The 15,094-nt window shown below is 29.5% G+C and overlaps 1 protein-coding gene across 2 annotated transcripts in view; it reads left to right on the top strand.

Moving 5' to 3' along the window:
* LOC131846461 (atrial natriuretic peptide receptor 1-like) overlaps window positions 1–10,793 on the top strand; it is a 140,925-nt gene extending 130,132 nt beyond the window's left edge. For both annotated transcript variants that reach the window (XM_059195774.1, XM_059195775.1), the window contains 8 exons: window positions 634–793; window positions 1,097–1,255; window positions 1,640–1,805; window positions 3,846–3,995; window positions 4,472–4,664; window positions 5,028–5,202; window positions 8,364–8,554; window positions 8,810–10,793. In XM_059195774.1, coding sequence (XP_059051757.1) covers window positions 634–793; window positions 1,097–1,255; window positions 1,640–1,805; window positions 3,846–3,995; window positions 4,472–4,664; window positions 5,028–5,202; window positions 8,364–8,554; window positions 8,810–9,424 — 1,809 coding nt within the window. In that variant the 3' untranslated portion in view covers window positions 9,425–10,793. The remainder of the gene's footprint in view (window positions 1–633; window positions 794–1,096; window positions 1,256–1,639; window positions 1,806–3,845; window positions 3,996–4,471; window positions 4,665–5,027; window positions 5,203–8,363; window positions 8,555–8,809) is intronic.
* The last annotated feature ends 4,301 nt before the right edge of the window (window positions 10,794–15,094 follow it).

The raw sequence follows: 15,094 nt of genomic DNA, 5'->3' as shown, positions 1-15,094 counted from the left end.
ACCTTCAGGCTTGGAAAAACGTACAAAGGTAAGCACGTGGGAGGAACATAACCAAGCAAATAAGGTTTGCAAATTTTTTTATTATACGCAGAGCATTGTAAATGTTCATAAAATAAATATGATACAATTCATATTACTAGTATATAAATCAGAGACAGAAAGAGAACAATTCGTTATTGTTTGCCTTAGGCAAGGAACGAAGTTGCTATTTGCTGAGGTAGTGATTCAATATAATAATATCTCATACATTTCACACTACATCATCTAAGGCCCAAGCTAAGCGAAGCTTATGTTATGGGTACTAGAAAATTGATAGAAATTCTTACACATTATTATTATAAATACATAAATAATATATATAGAAAACACAAAGACCGACACAAACAATCATACTCAAGAATACAAATGTTTGTACCGTACGGGGAATAGAAAACACAAAGACCGACACAAACAATCGCCGCGCTACCATCGGATGTAAAACAGTGTGTTGAACTATATTTACAAAAAATACTTAAGTAAATTATGTGTATCAACTGTCTGGTGTTTATAATACAAGCTCTATTTTGAGACTAATTGGCGTTGAGTGAATTATGCAGATTAAAAACGTGACTAATGGAGCAAATTCTTAATCAGGGCATGCATTATCTCCACGGAACGGATATCAGATCTCATGGGGCTTTGAAGTCGAGTAACTGCGTAGTGGACTCCCGTTTTGTATTAAAAATCACCGATTTTGGACTCCACGCGTTGAGAAGCTGCGAGAAAGACTCTAGAGCGCATAGCTATTGGACTCGTAAGTATTATTTTATTTATTTAAATCTATTTCATTTTTTTAAATTTATATGTAAATTTAAAGTAATTACATCGTTATTGCCTTGCATTTATCCCATTATTTGGCATCGGCACAGTATGCCACTTGTATATCTTCCATTGGCGCCTATCTGGATAAAAGAAATATTGTACATATAATTTAATATATAGTAAATTCATTTTTTTAGCTCCTGCTAAAAATAGGGATACTTAGGTGCAATTTATTAGAATTATTTTTATTTGGAAGTTACTTAAGATTTTTAATGTAATAATTATTTTAATATAGGTTTATTGTGGACATCGCCGGAGTTACTCCGTTTGTCAGAACCACCACCTGAAGGAACACAGAAGGGTGATATATATTCGTTTGGGATAATCATGCACGAGATAGTCAATAGACAGGGCGTATTCTGGTTGGGACCAGGAATTGAAATGTCGCCTAAAGGTTGGTGATATGAAAGTTCTTACATTTATATAATTGTAATTAGGTCGACTGAGTCAAATAGAAAAAAAAAAATACTTATTGAACACCAGTATATCAGCAAAAATTGTCATTTACCTTTGAGTGTGCTACCAGCTTGTTTGTTGTTTCAAAAAATAAGTTTTTATAATATTTAAACGTCTTGAAATGACTAGTATTTATATGAATTAGAGTGAAATTTTTAGTGTATTTTTAAATATATGCGATATTGTACTAAATGTGAATAATTTATACTAATTCTCGAGTACTAATCGTACTAACTATAGATAGATAGTGACAGATATAAAAAATTGAAACAATTATAACTGATGTATTTAAATTTAACTCATAATTAATTTTATTCATCAGAAATTATAGAAACGGTGATAGGCAGCGGTATTAGGCCAAATGTGACAAACCTTCGGTCATGCGAAGCTGACGATGCAGCAGAACTGATGAGGAAATGCTGGGCCGAGGATCCTGCCGAGAGACCGGACTTTGGACATCTCAAGATAGCGATACGGCGCCTCAATAAGTAATGTTTATGTACATGTCCCTCATATTGGTTGTGGAATCATCATCATTAACCTCATTATTAACGTAGAACTGCAGAATATTATAGGCCTACAAGTGTTGTATTATCATTTCAGTTTAATTCATCGTTTTTTTATGCTTTCTTAGATATGTACATACTAACAAATTTAGGAACAGTATAGTTTCATAGAATTTCTCAAAGTGTCTGTTACTTCAGAATTTTTTGAATTCGTAGTTTTAATATTTTTTATATAGATCTATATTATTTTAGCAACATTTACATACTCTAAGTTTCGACTGTTTTATTTATATGTAGTTCATCTACTTAATTTATTTATTATTAAACTTTGTTCTAGTGCGGTTCCCTTGTCTAAATTTTCCTATTTTCTGAACATTCATTTCCACGCAAATACTCTCGTTCTAACAGGAAAACACTATAAGAGGAATTTCTTCGAATAATTTCGGCACATAAATCTAAAGTTACATCGGGTGATAAATTAAAAATAAATAAGCAAATTCTTTACATTGTGATTGAATTAATGGTGAACGGGAATTTATTGCGAAACGGAGGGTTCTTCGCTTACAGCTGTTGAAGTATTTCTGAATTACTCCTGAAACTATAGAATGAATAGAAATTTAATTACATTGAGTCATACATTAAAGGAAATCATTCACAGGCTGTATTTGTAAGTGTAACAAAAACTCCCTGCTAATGATAATTTTTTTAATTAATAATTTATTATATGATACGTTTTTAGTAGAGAAAAAATCTTGAATTTTTTTTATAACGCACAGCACAGTGCGTTTGTACATGCTAGACTCATGTCTGTGCGTTTGTACATGCTAGACTCATGTCTGTGCGTTTGTACATGCTAGACTCATGTCTGTGCGTTTGTACATTCTCAGAAAAGTTTTAACCGATCTGAAACTAATATTCACTGATGCGATCTTTCCGTAATATTTAGTCTTTGTTTCATTTTATTTTATTCACAAAGAATAAAGTTCTAATGCATTATTATATATCTTCAACCTAAACAAATTTTGATGAAACTTTACAGTACACTTAACACATGTAAATTAGGCAAATAATGATAATCATATATATATATATATATATGATGATAAATATCAAGTAAGTGTAATGCAGACGAAGTTGTGCAGGTCAGCTAGTTTATAATAAAATAATTGGTAGAAAATGTTAGTATTCCAGAAACTATTTCGGTAGGTGTCAGCTCTCGTTGAACATTGGAAATAAAAACTCCTCGAATATATGAAAACTTTGTACCAATGCTATTTTCCTTTCGTCCCTTTTCGAGTCAAATTACCGAAATTCTAACTTCATGCATTTCAGGGGAAACCACATTGTAGGTAAAAGTTCCAAATTACACAAATCTGCGGCTTAGATGAGTACTGTAACCCTGTTGGAAACGATACTTGAATCTGTGATCTTTTCGGTTAACTTGCTTTTGTACTGCGATCCCTAGGTATTAGGTATTCAGAATAACTGTACATGTGCATTATTAGCGGTTTATGTTTATTAGGTTTTGTTGTATTTTTAAGATAAGATTTCTTTTCATTCTTTAATAATAGAATGTTTAATTAGATTAAAAAATAGTTCAATAGTTCAATGATTATATGGGTTTATTTTTCTGCCAAGATCAACTTTCTGTTTTTCCTTAATACCAATACAGGGCAGAAAATGAAATATGGTATTCTGCTTGAAAATAAAGTAAATTATACTGAAAAAAATAACTAATAATATGCACCATTATTAATTTTAATTATAATATTTATTTCACTATATATGTAATTGTTAAACGTTATAATTCTATTAATATTTATGTATTTATTAATATTATATTTCTGCTTTCGACATCATACTAAATAATCTGCTTCTTTATTAAAATTACATTATACACTTTTATTAACTATGCTTTCTATATTTTAATTGCTATATTTTATTTCATAATACTTGAAGTAAATTTTACTAAATATTTACGGATGAAATTATTAATAATAATAATAATATTATTGTCACCAGAACTCAAGAAAGTAGTAATATATTAGATAATTTACTATCTCGTATGGAACAATATGCAAATAATTTAGAATTCTTAGTAGATGAACGTACCCAAGATTATTTAGAGGAAAAGAAAAAATGTGAAGAGTTATTGTATCAATTATTGCCAAAGTAAGTAAATCTATTCGTTTTAAGTAAATTTAAATGTTAACATTTATATTTTAAAATAATAATATTTTAAGTAATGATGACTTTGTAATAAAATCAGGAATATATTTTTTTATAATTATTAAAAATAATCTAACATTTATTTCTTAAAATAAGACAGTTATTTTAGTACCAGAAAAAGTATACATTTTCTATACTAGTATTTATGATACTAAATAGAAAATGATTTTATGTTTAGAAAATCTCTATATAGTATAAAATATTGCTCACTTCCGCTGTCTGTTCGCTTAGATCTTTTAAAGTATGCAACGGATTTTAGTGCAATTTTCTCATTAGATAGAGTGATTCAAGAGAAAGGTTCATATGTATAATTGGTATTTGCCGGAGCGGATAGTTGGTTTTCAATAAATGCAGCATTAGTATTCTAACTACTCTATAGATAGCGTCATCTAAGTATTACAACAATTTATTTTCTGCAGGTCTGTAGCATCGCAACTAATTAATGGATTATCTGTGGTAGCCGAAACGTTTGAACAAGTTACCATCTACTTCTCTGATATTGTTGGCTTTACTGCTCTCTCTGCAGCTTCTACGCCAATGGAAGTTGTTGATTTACTTAACGATTTATACACATGCTTCGATTCAATTGTAGGGAACTATGATGTTTATAAAGTAAGTACTTACATTGTGTAAAATACGTTAAGAATAAATTTAATACCTTTTTTTAACGAAAATTAGGAAGAGTTTGAAACGCACACTTATAGTTTAAAGATTGTCTGTAATTTCTTCTACATTTATGTATAGTCATAACACATATTGTAAATAATGTAGCTTTAAAAAAAAGAAATTCAATTGAGTTTCTTGCCATTGAATCTCCATACAGAACTGGATGGTACGGAAAAAAAATTAATATAAATAATTTGACGTTCGCAAACGGACAAAATATCCTACATGAATAAATGATTTTTAACTTGAATTTGAATTTAGTCAATTAATTTCTGAAGAGGACCATAAATTTTCTTAACCTTTAAATAGGTAGAAACAATAGGCGACGCGTATATGGTTGTATCTGGTCTTCCTGAGAGGAATGGCACACGGCATGCATGCGAAGTTGCGCGGATGTCACTGGCTTTGTTAGATGCTGTTAGAAGATTCCGTATCAGACACAGACCTCATGATCAGCTCAAGTTGAGGATTGGATTACATTCTGGTAAGATATTTAATATACTTATTTAATATTTATTGCACTATAAATGGTTTACTATAAACATAAATGTTGTGTATTTATAGACATATCATTTTTGTTTATTTCGTGCGCCATCAACTCTTTTCTTACATTTACTTTCTCTATCCACCTAAAAGTAGTATAAATTAAAAAAAATACAGCTTATGACGATACAAAAGATACTTTGCAGTCTCTTCCAGATAATCTTTGGGTACAGATAAGTATAACCAGAACTATAACTATTACCCGCGACTTCGTAAGCTTTTATACTTTCATCCCCATTTTTTTCCCTTCTAGATTACGTTTTGAAATAAACGAGTGTTAAGTCTGGTCCCGTGATCGTCTATCTTCTTTAAATAGATAAAAAAATTATGTACAATACAGATATATACATTAATAATGTTTATCTTATAAATATATACGAGTATAATATGATATAATGATTTCAGAATGCAAATTTATTAAAACATACGAAGTCGCTGTTGACAACTAGTTTTTTTTATGATATAACCATTGAATCCTTTCTCTAGAACTACTAGAAGATTTATCTCAGTACTCGGAACATCATATAGCTCTTAACCATAATCGCCAAAACGCAATTGGCATAAGAATGGACAAAAGCTCCTTATGACGAAGATAGTTTGGCCCTTTCTAAAGATGGTATCGACTTATCTCTAGCCGAGAGGGTCACAGACAAAGCACAAGGAAAATTTACTAGTAGATAAATACAAAATCAAAACAAGATTTGTTATTTCCTCAGTAATATATGCTACATATAATTATTAATATATATTTTCTTTCATATAAAGAATGGAATAAAAGCTTGATAAATAAAAAGTGTTTACACACTGAGTTTATTCAGTTTTATCCTTTATTAAAGAGAAGGAAAAATGAATTATTTCTTTCTTTTTTAGAATGTGTAAAAAATGGTAAAATTTGTAATGTTTATTTTTAATTTTGAATAAAAACATCAAATGAAATAGTACGTAATATAAAATTAGACAAACCTATAATAGTTCAGACAAGCAGATAGATACCTAGGAAGTTTCTTATAGTATTGTAGTAAAGTAAAATCAAGATATGTTTTATTTTTTCCTATGCAAAAAATATTTATTTTAAAGCGTTATATAATAAATCATGGCCTTAATTAGAAATATAAACCTAAAATCACATCGCCTCCTAAAATAATATTGGAAGAGGAAGTAAATTTTATGATCCCCAATATTTAATATAGAATATGAATAATATTACATGTATAATAATATTTATTTATACTTTTGTATGTTCCCTTTTGATTATTATGTATATTATATTTTTTTAACCAGCAATTCTTTCACTGTTTTACATATATTATCAATAGTAATATTATAGAATTAATTATTTTGCTTATAATTGATTTAAAAAATCTTTTTTATTATACTATGTACGTTATTAGAAAGTAATATAGGCTTTATACAGTTCTATATGTATATTTTTTTGTAAACATATTACGATTATTATACTATTACTAAGTAATAATAATGTTGTATTATCTAAACATTATAGGGCTTGGAAGCTATAAAGAAATCACTATGCAATTTTCCAAGCAATTTGCGAAAGTCTGTTAACGTATCCATATGATTTCAGTTAATGAGCCATGCTAAGGATCTTCCTGACAATATGACATGACTTTACAATATTTTTTCTACATCGATAATTCTGTATTCGTTATACAGGTTCCCTAACATAAAATATCCTTATTTGATAGATATATAGATTGCCAAAGGATATATATTCTATTTCTTTTAATATTTGTATATTAAAAGAAATAGAATATAGAAGTATACCACTTCAAAAATTATGTATTTTGAAATGAATTTATTAAAAACACTTCATATAAATTATTAAATAGTATAAAACAAAGTCGCTGTTGCTGTCTGTCCATCCCTATGTATGCTTAAATCTTTAAAACTACGCAACGGATTTTGAAGCGGTTTTTTTTATAGATAGAGTTTTTTAAGAGGAAGATTTCTATATATAATACATCTACACCCGTGCGAAGCCGGGGCGAGTAGCTAGTTTTGTAATAAAACTTGTGTATGTTTTGATAAAATGAAACTAGTAATTTTGTAAATGTATTTTATTTTCAATATAAAATTTAGATCAATGGAGTCATTAATAAAGTTCCTATATTTGTTCTCAGTTTACTTTTCAAAAAGTTTAAAAAATGCTTTCACTATTACACTAGTCATGTTTATTCCCTTAAATTGTCGATCAAATTCTAAAAGTTACAAACTTACTAAAAGAAATACACGTACAGTTTGTCGGGGTTGAAAGTATCAATATCCATTTAAGCTATCTTGACAAACTTTCCCGCCTTTGTTAAAGTAAGTTTGACGGGAAATCCTTCGAAACTTACGTAGTACAGCTTATACGCATCGTGTTAAACAAAAGTACTTTTATGTTTCCAATTCAATATTAAGCTAGATGTTTTTATTTATTTCTAGATATTTACATTTTTCTGTCTGTTTTATTAAATAAATTGGTAATAAAAATATATGTATATGGGACTAATTGATATTTTTTTATATAGAGATTAAGTAACAGATTTTAAAAGACATTTTAATGAATATAAGATTTTGTGACATTTAAGTGCCTTGAAATTAATAGGCACAATGGTTGTGGAATAAAAAGTATAATCCATCACAGTTAAGACTAGTGCTCTTGTTGATAAGTAATAGTTATGTCTTGCGTGGAACTTTGATGAAATCGAGAATAAATTGTATTTACTGCTATATATCCACTGAATATCTCCATCAGAAATTATAACAGGACTACTACAAGTTTAAAGCATATAAAAAAATATTTTTGTTATAACGTAACGCAACGCAATATACACATAAAAGTTAAGCTAATTATAACATCTATTTATGTTATAACAGCAGACCAATTAAACCCATAGCATTCTGAACGATATTTAAAAACTGTGATAACATTTCAAACATCTGTTTTCCATTCTAAATAAGTTTAATGAATTGCAATTATAGAAAAAATGCGCGGAACATCGTGTAAACAAAAAAGGTAATTGTAAATATAAATAGAATAAATTAAAAAGGGCATGGGCCGTCTGTTTGTGGTTGTAAATAATAGAATTCTCTTTCCATCAGGTCCATGTGTTGCTGGCGTCGTTGGTCTGAAAATGCCTCGATATTGCTTATTTGGTGACACAGTCAACACAGCATCACGGATGGAGTCGAATGGAGAAGCTCTAAAGATTCATGTATCACCAGATACTAAGAGTCTATTGGATAGCTACGAGTCATTCCAATTGGAGTGTCGGGGAGAAGTTGCTATGAAGGTAAAGTGCAATTGCTTGTATGATAAATTAACAATTCAGGTTAAAATATGTGTAACAATATACTTCAATTTGTTATTGTTCGGAACATTATTTGTTAAAAACTTAAGTAATTTAGTTGTTAGTGTAAATACTTTTTTATTTATTAGATAAAATGATCCATATGTAGATTCCATGAGAATAGTGTACAAAGAAACGAGAAGCGTCCTTCATCACTATATGTATTATAAACCTATAATTAAAAATAATTTGTTACAGGGTAAAGGAGTTCTAGTCACGTATTGGTTGTTAGGTGAAAAAGTAGACCCAAATGCACCTAAAGAAAAACCCCCGTTGATAAAACACCAAACACAGTCATCAGAAAGCGGTTCTCTATCTCACTTAACACCATTCAGGCAGCGTTTAGATCATGGATCCCGTTCGTCCAGTAGAAGAGGCTCTGGAATATTCTTACAAAAATCAAATGACAATAGTAAACTAGAAAAATTAGAAAAAGAAGCTACACCTCTATTACAAAAGCTTAAAGTACAAAGACAACATTCAGACCCCACAGAGCCTGTTGCTAATGGAGTAAACGACAATAGTGACGAATTAGAAAAAATAAGTGTAACAAATTCCATATCACTAAATGTGAATTCGTTGAATCACAATTCTGTAAGTCATGGACAACCAAAGGTTAAACTGAAGGATTGTCAAATGAATTCAGTTGGCAATCATAAATCGAATAAGGTAGGTAATAATAATTGGATAGCAAAAATACCAACAGCTAGTTCCTTTGATAACGGTTCTAAAAAAGTTAATGAGCATTTGAAAGATTACAGCAGTGTACCCTTGTTGTCTAAGTCTGATACGCTGAATGATTCGATAGTGTAATTTTGTACTTAATATGTTCAGTAATATTACTGAATGCATAACTTATTATAGACTGCATATTTTTCTTTAATAGTATTATGATCAGAAATATAATTTAACTTTACACAAATAATTATAATAGATGTGGATAGAAACATAAAAAATAGTTAAAATAAGATAAACAACATTTTATTAAATTAAGTGGAATTTTATTATATTTCTGGTCAAGGTTTAACTTATTAATATATGTACTTATTTAGCAAAGAAGAGAGAGTTTTTAATAATAAATATCAATGTTTCGGTGTCAATGCTAGATTATTAGGTGTTGCAATTGTTAATGAAATTGTATGCTCACTTAAATATCGTATAAAATATGTGCTGAGGAATTAATAAGATCGCAATTTTGTTACATATTTAGATAGAAGAGTCATGGTTTATCTGGAATATTGTAAAATGATTATGAATAGAAATAACACCATAAACATAAATAATATAATCTGTACATTATAAATTTAGAACAACATTTTCACTAAGGTACATTTTATACGATATTAATGTCATTCCTAACATTCCTAGGCTTCTGTAGTTAGAAATCTATCCTGCCACGAGTGTGATAATTTTGTAAGAATTGAACATCGAAATTTTATAATCCAAATCGTTGAGAAATTATAAAAAAAAATTCAATGTACTTATTAATTTATTAATGTGATCAAACCTTAAATCTTTAATAAATTTCATTTTGTTTCTTTAATAAATTCAATTTAATTAAAACTGAATATTTAAGGAAATATTCTTGATACATTAAAACTATTTTGCTTGTGTAAAGATACATCTAAAGCAGGTAATCCGGTTGTTAATATTAGACAGCACTAATCTATTGAAAGTTAGCAGTGGGCTTCAAAGTTTAATGTGATTTACCATTAAATCTAAGTCCATTAGGCTTATGAAACTATTAAGTGACAAAGGAAGCATGTAATAGGAAAGTATATATACTGAAAATAATTTAAACAGTAAACTTTATCGACAATTAGAGACGTGCCCAAAAACTACCAAACCATAAAGCTGTCCTTATTTACTATGATTTGGTACTGTGATACTGCAATTAATAGTTTCCAGTAACTTAATTTCATACGCACTTTTTTATGTAACAATGGTATTTCCTTAATATTTTATGTTTATATTTGTATCTCGGTTAACAAATGTTACAAGCTTCCAGAGCTCATCATCATTTTCCTCCTTGCTCTGAACATTGTTATTAATTATAGGTCCCATATTAAAATGTGTAATGTCTTTCTCCAAGACATCATTAATTTCATTTTTTTCCAAGTTATTTGCTTCAATACGTGTAGTATTTTATTTTTCTCAAAAGTTTAAACTTCTTATTATTAATGTACTAGCTGTACCCGCGACTTCGTCCGCGTAAAATAGTGACCTTGAGCAAATAATAAAAAATATATATTAATAATCTAACCCAATAAAAAAGTTTCATCGTTCTAGCTTCAAAAATGAAATTTCCATACATAATTCCATACAATTCAATCAACAGCCAAAAACTAAGTTTCAAACTACTATCTTTAAAATGAAGATACTTCCATACATACCATACATACATTACATCTCCCCTTTCAACCCCTTATAACCCTTTTTCTTGTTTTTTTTTAATGCTACTTATATTAGTGTCATCATGTACCAATGATAAGATGTCGCTATACTGTAACCATTTATGGCTGAGTCCTGTGGCGGTAAGTACTGATATTTTCTCAACAGCCTAAAAAATGGGTTTCAAGTTTCTAGCTTTAAAAAATGACAATACATGCATATAACATTTTAACTCCCCTTTTGACCCTTACAACCCATTTTCGTTAATTATATTTAATCAATACGCAAAAAAATAAGATTGAAGCTTAAACTTTTAAAAAATTCCTCTTTCAGTCTCTTATAACCCTTTTTAGCGTTAAAAAGTAACCTATGTCCTATCTCAAGATCTAGACTTTAAATTTCATTTAAATCAGTTCCGAAGTTTTGGCTTTTAAGACAGACAGACAGAGTCACTTTCACTTTCATAATATTAGTAAGGTATTTATTAAATAAACTGACCCAAAAAAGCGTAAGAAAAAAGCTTCATCGTTCTAGCTTCAAATATGACGAATTTCCATAAAAACTTTTATCTGCTATTTTATTTTACCCCTTGAATGGTGACAATGTGATATTTACAAATTTAAATGTCATATTTATTTATATATAATAAACAGTTTAAACATTTCTTTAAATTCTTTTGTAAATTGGTGGTCCAGTTGGCCAATAACATAATAAAATTTTGTTAAATCAAAATAATAGATGTGATATTCTAAATTGCAAACTATCCCTCTACTTGCGCGAACCATATCTCTGACTCTACTGGCCAGAATGGAGAAACGCGTATTCCGAACCTGAATAGCTCGGATGGAACGGTAGATGTTGTTTCTTCCAAGGAAATGTTGTCCATATGTATTGACAACATTTTTAATATTATATGTTGTTTTATTCTTCAAAAATATTAATAATATGTTCTTACGCTCTTGTCCAAGAGCAGGGTCATCAGTTATAGGCTATACCAGGATTATATTTATGTATTTATAAAATAAAATTGCAGAGCAAACGTTTATTCATTTAAATTCATAAGGAGACAACGGATTGACAATAATCAGTTGCGCGCGCAACTTATACAAATGACATATATGTTTATTTATGACATATGAGTGTTAATAAGTCGCATATCTAGTACAATACTGGTGTAATTCAGAAATTAAAAATTTTTGAAAATAGACTTAATAACACAATTATAAAGTAGACTTTCCAAAATATCTAATTTTTTATTTAGGCCATTATTATAATAAGTTTGTATTCAACCGCATAAAGATAACCTTGCATTACCATTTTCAACCCCTTACAACCCTTTTTTCGCATTAAAAAGTAGCCTATGTCCTTCCTCGGCGTCTAGACTATATGGGTACCAAATTTCATTTAAATCAGTTCAGTAGTTTTGGCGTGAAAGCGAGACAGACAGACAGACAGACAGACAGACAGACAGAGTTACTTTCGCATTTATAATATTAGTAAGGATTAAAAATTCTGTGATCGTGGCGTTAGCTAGAATAATTCCATCAAATTGTATTTTGTTACCCCATATATTTAGTTATAGAACAATTTTTGTTCCATGAACTAATATGGTTTAATCGTAAGAAACCCTAATATTTATTGGTTCTTATATCAGTGATGAGACTAGAATGTAAATATAGAAGAAAAATCTATTTATTGTAAATATTGTCATAGTGTAAGTAAATTACTATAGGTGAAAATTGCGATCTATGCTTTCAATCCACCCCAGGTGGATGAGAGCGTGTGTTTACAATAATCATAATATTTATTGTTTCAATGTCGTTGTGATCTTAGTGAAAGTTATTCTTAACTATATTTATAGTGTAGTTAATTATAAATTAAATGTTTCAAAAACGTTATAGCAAATATAAAGAATGAGAATTAATCTTGGAGTTTTTTTTAAATTATTTAGACAATTTTATCATAATATGCCAGTCCCCTCGTATCTTATTACTAATCTTATCTTCTACTATCCAATGAAAATGAAAATTTTCTACCATCATCAAGTCTATTTTTTATATACAATTTCCTATTAAGTGCATGTTGGACACATTCCATCAATATGTAATGCAGATCTTCTACCATACTGAGTGTTTTGCAGTCGGGGAAAATCTATCCATGCTTTAAAAAGGCAAATGAATTTAATCTATAATGTCCAAAACGCGTTCTTAATGCTGTGATAATTAATTTTCTATTGTACTTCTTCTTTTATCTCCCTAGTAGGTACATATTTGAATAACACGTGTCTGAAATATTTATACTTGGTTACTTGACCACTAATAGACTTTCCTTGTAAGCTTCTTACAGGATTTAGAATATTGTTACTGTTATTATTATATATATGAGTCGACAATAGCACAGAGCCTAAAAAATTCACTAAATAACTACTGTAGTTCATGTACATATATGTATATACTGTGACTTTTGTCATAGTTAAATAACATAGATGCAACTTTAGTATACAGATAATTTAGTAAATAGAATAGAATAAAGGATTAAGATAGTTTATATAATAATACAAACGTGATATAGAAATGTGTTCGAAGAGAATAGAAAGGACCTATATTAATTATTATACAAGAATAAAAAAGCTATAAAAATGTCTTTAAAATGATCAAGAACCTAACCAATAATATCGCACATTGTAACATGAACTAACCTTCTTAGGTTTTGAAAATGCAAAATTATTGCTAAATAACAGTATATTCCAGGTATAATTTATATGAGAGTGTTTAGCGATAAAATAGAATCGCTAATATTATTGTGTTTTCTTTTAACAGAAGCACCAAGAAGAGGGAGGTTTTAGCGGTTATGTTGGAGCCGCTATTATTTATGTTTATTGAGTTCTTGGTAGCAGCAGCAGGATAAGAGGAGGTGAAGTGATGAGTCCAGATTGTGGCTATGTACATATTTATAATATAGAAGTATTTACAATTGATATTATATAGATACGTACAAGAAATTGATTCGGTCTCGAATGATAGGCCTTTTATTTTATTGTAACTAGGCCGCGCGATAATAGTTAATTCGCCACAAAGTGAAATGAAGAGAAAGGTTGTGGCTTCTTCTTCTCAGTCGGTACACTCTTGTCAGAGTGGTCATGGTCAACATTTTGAATCGATGAGTGAGGTTTTTGGTAATATGGCGTCATTCGTCGCGGACTGCAGCTTTCCGGGTACATTCGTAAACTGAGCACTTAGTTGCGGCCTTGATTTGGTTTGTCCATCTCATTGGTGATCTACCACGTGGCCTGGTACCTTCCACTTTTCCTGTACTACGAGACGCTCTATGGAGTCATTACCATGGCGAAATACATGGCCGAAGAAGGTCAGAATGCGTGACCTATCAACCACAGTGCGGTTGATAGGCGCTGTCTGTTTGTGGTTTGTGGCTTGTGGTTGTGGCTAAGTATATATTTATATTGTAGAAATATTTACAAATGATAGACGTACATAAAAAATGTCTTCACAATAGGATTTGGTATCGAATGACAAGGCTGTTATTTTCTTTTATCATAGTAACTAAGCAACAGTGTTGCGGAGCGATGATTGAAATTTATCACAGTGCTGATTACGATGACTATTAAACTCTACCTCTGGTAAATCATTAAGATCTGGTAACAAAAATAATTTAAACAAGTGTTTAGGTCTATTTATCGACGCTGACATTCAATAACACTTAATATATGTTTGGAGTTTATATTTATAATATTATAAATGCTAAAGTAAGTCTGTCTATCTGTCGCGCTTGAACGCTAAAACTACCAAACTGATTTAAATGAAATTTGGTACGCAGATAATCTAGATACTGAGAAAGGACATGAGCTAATAAAATAAATGTTTAATGCGCAAAAATAATTGTAAGAGGTTGAAAGGCGAGATGAAAAGTTTTACGGAAATATTGTCATCTTTAAAGCTATAAGTTTTAGACATTCAAAATTTGTAAAAAAAGAGGGTTAAAATAAAATAGGGGATGAAAGTTTGTGTACACATTTCAATGCCGTAAATAGCTTATTAAAGGATTTATTAGCCTATATAATTCAAAATGCTACTC

This window comes from Achroia grisella, unplaced genomic scaffold (genome assembly GCF_030625045.1).
Source record: "Achroia grisella isolate CSIRO2021 unplaced genomic scaffold, CSIRO_AGI_Agris_v1 utg511, whole genome shotgun sequence".
Lineage (NCBI taxonomy): Eukaryota > Metazoa > Arthropoda > Insecta > Lepidoptera > Pyralidae > Achroia > Achroia grisella.
The sequence above is the reverse complement of the archived record's forward strand: the minus strand, read 5'-3'. Positions and strand labels throughout refer to the sequence as shown.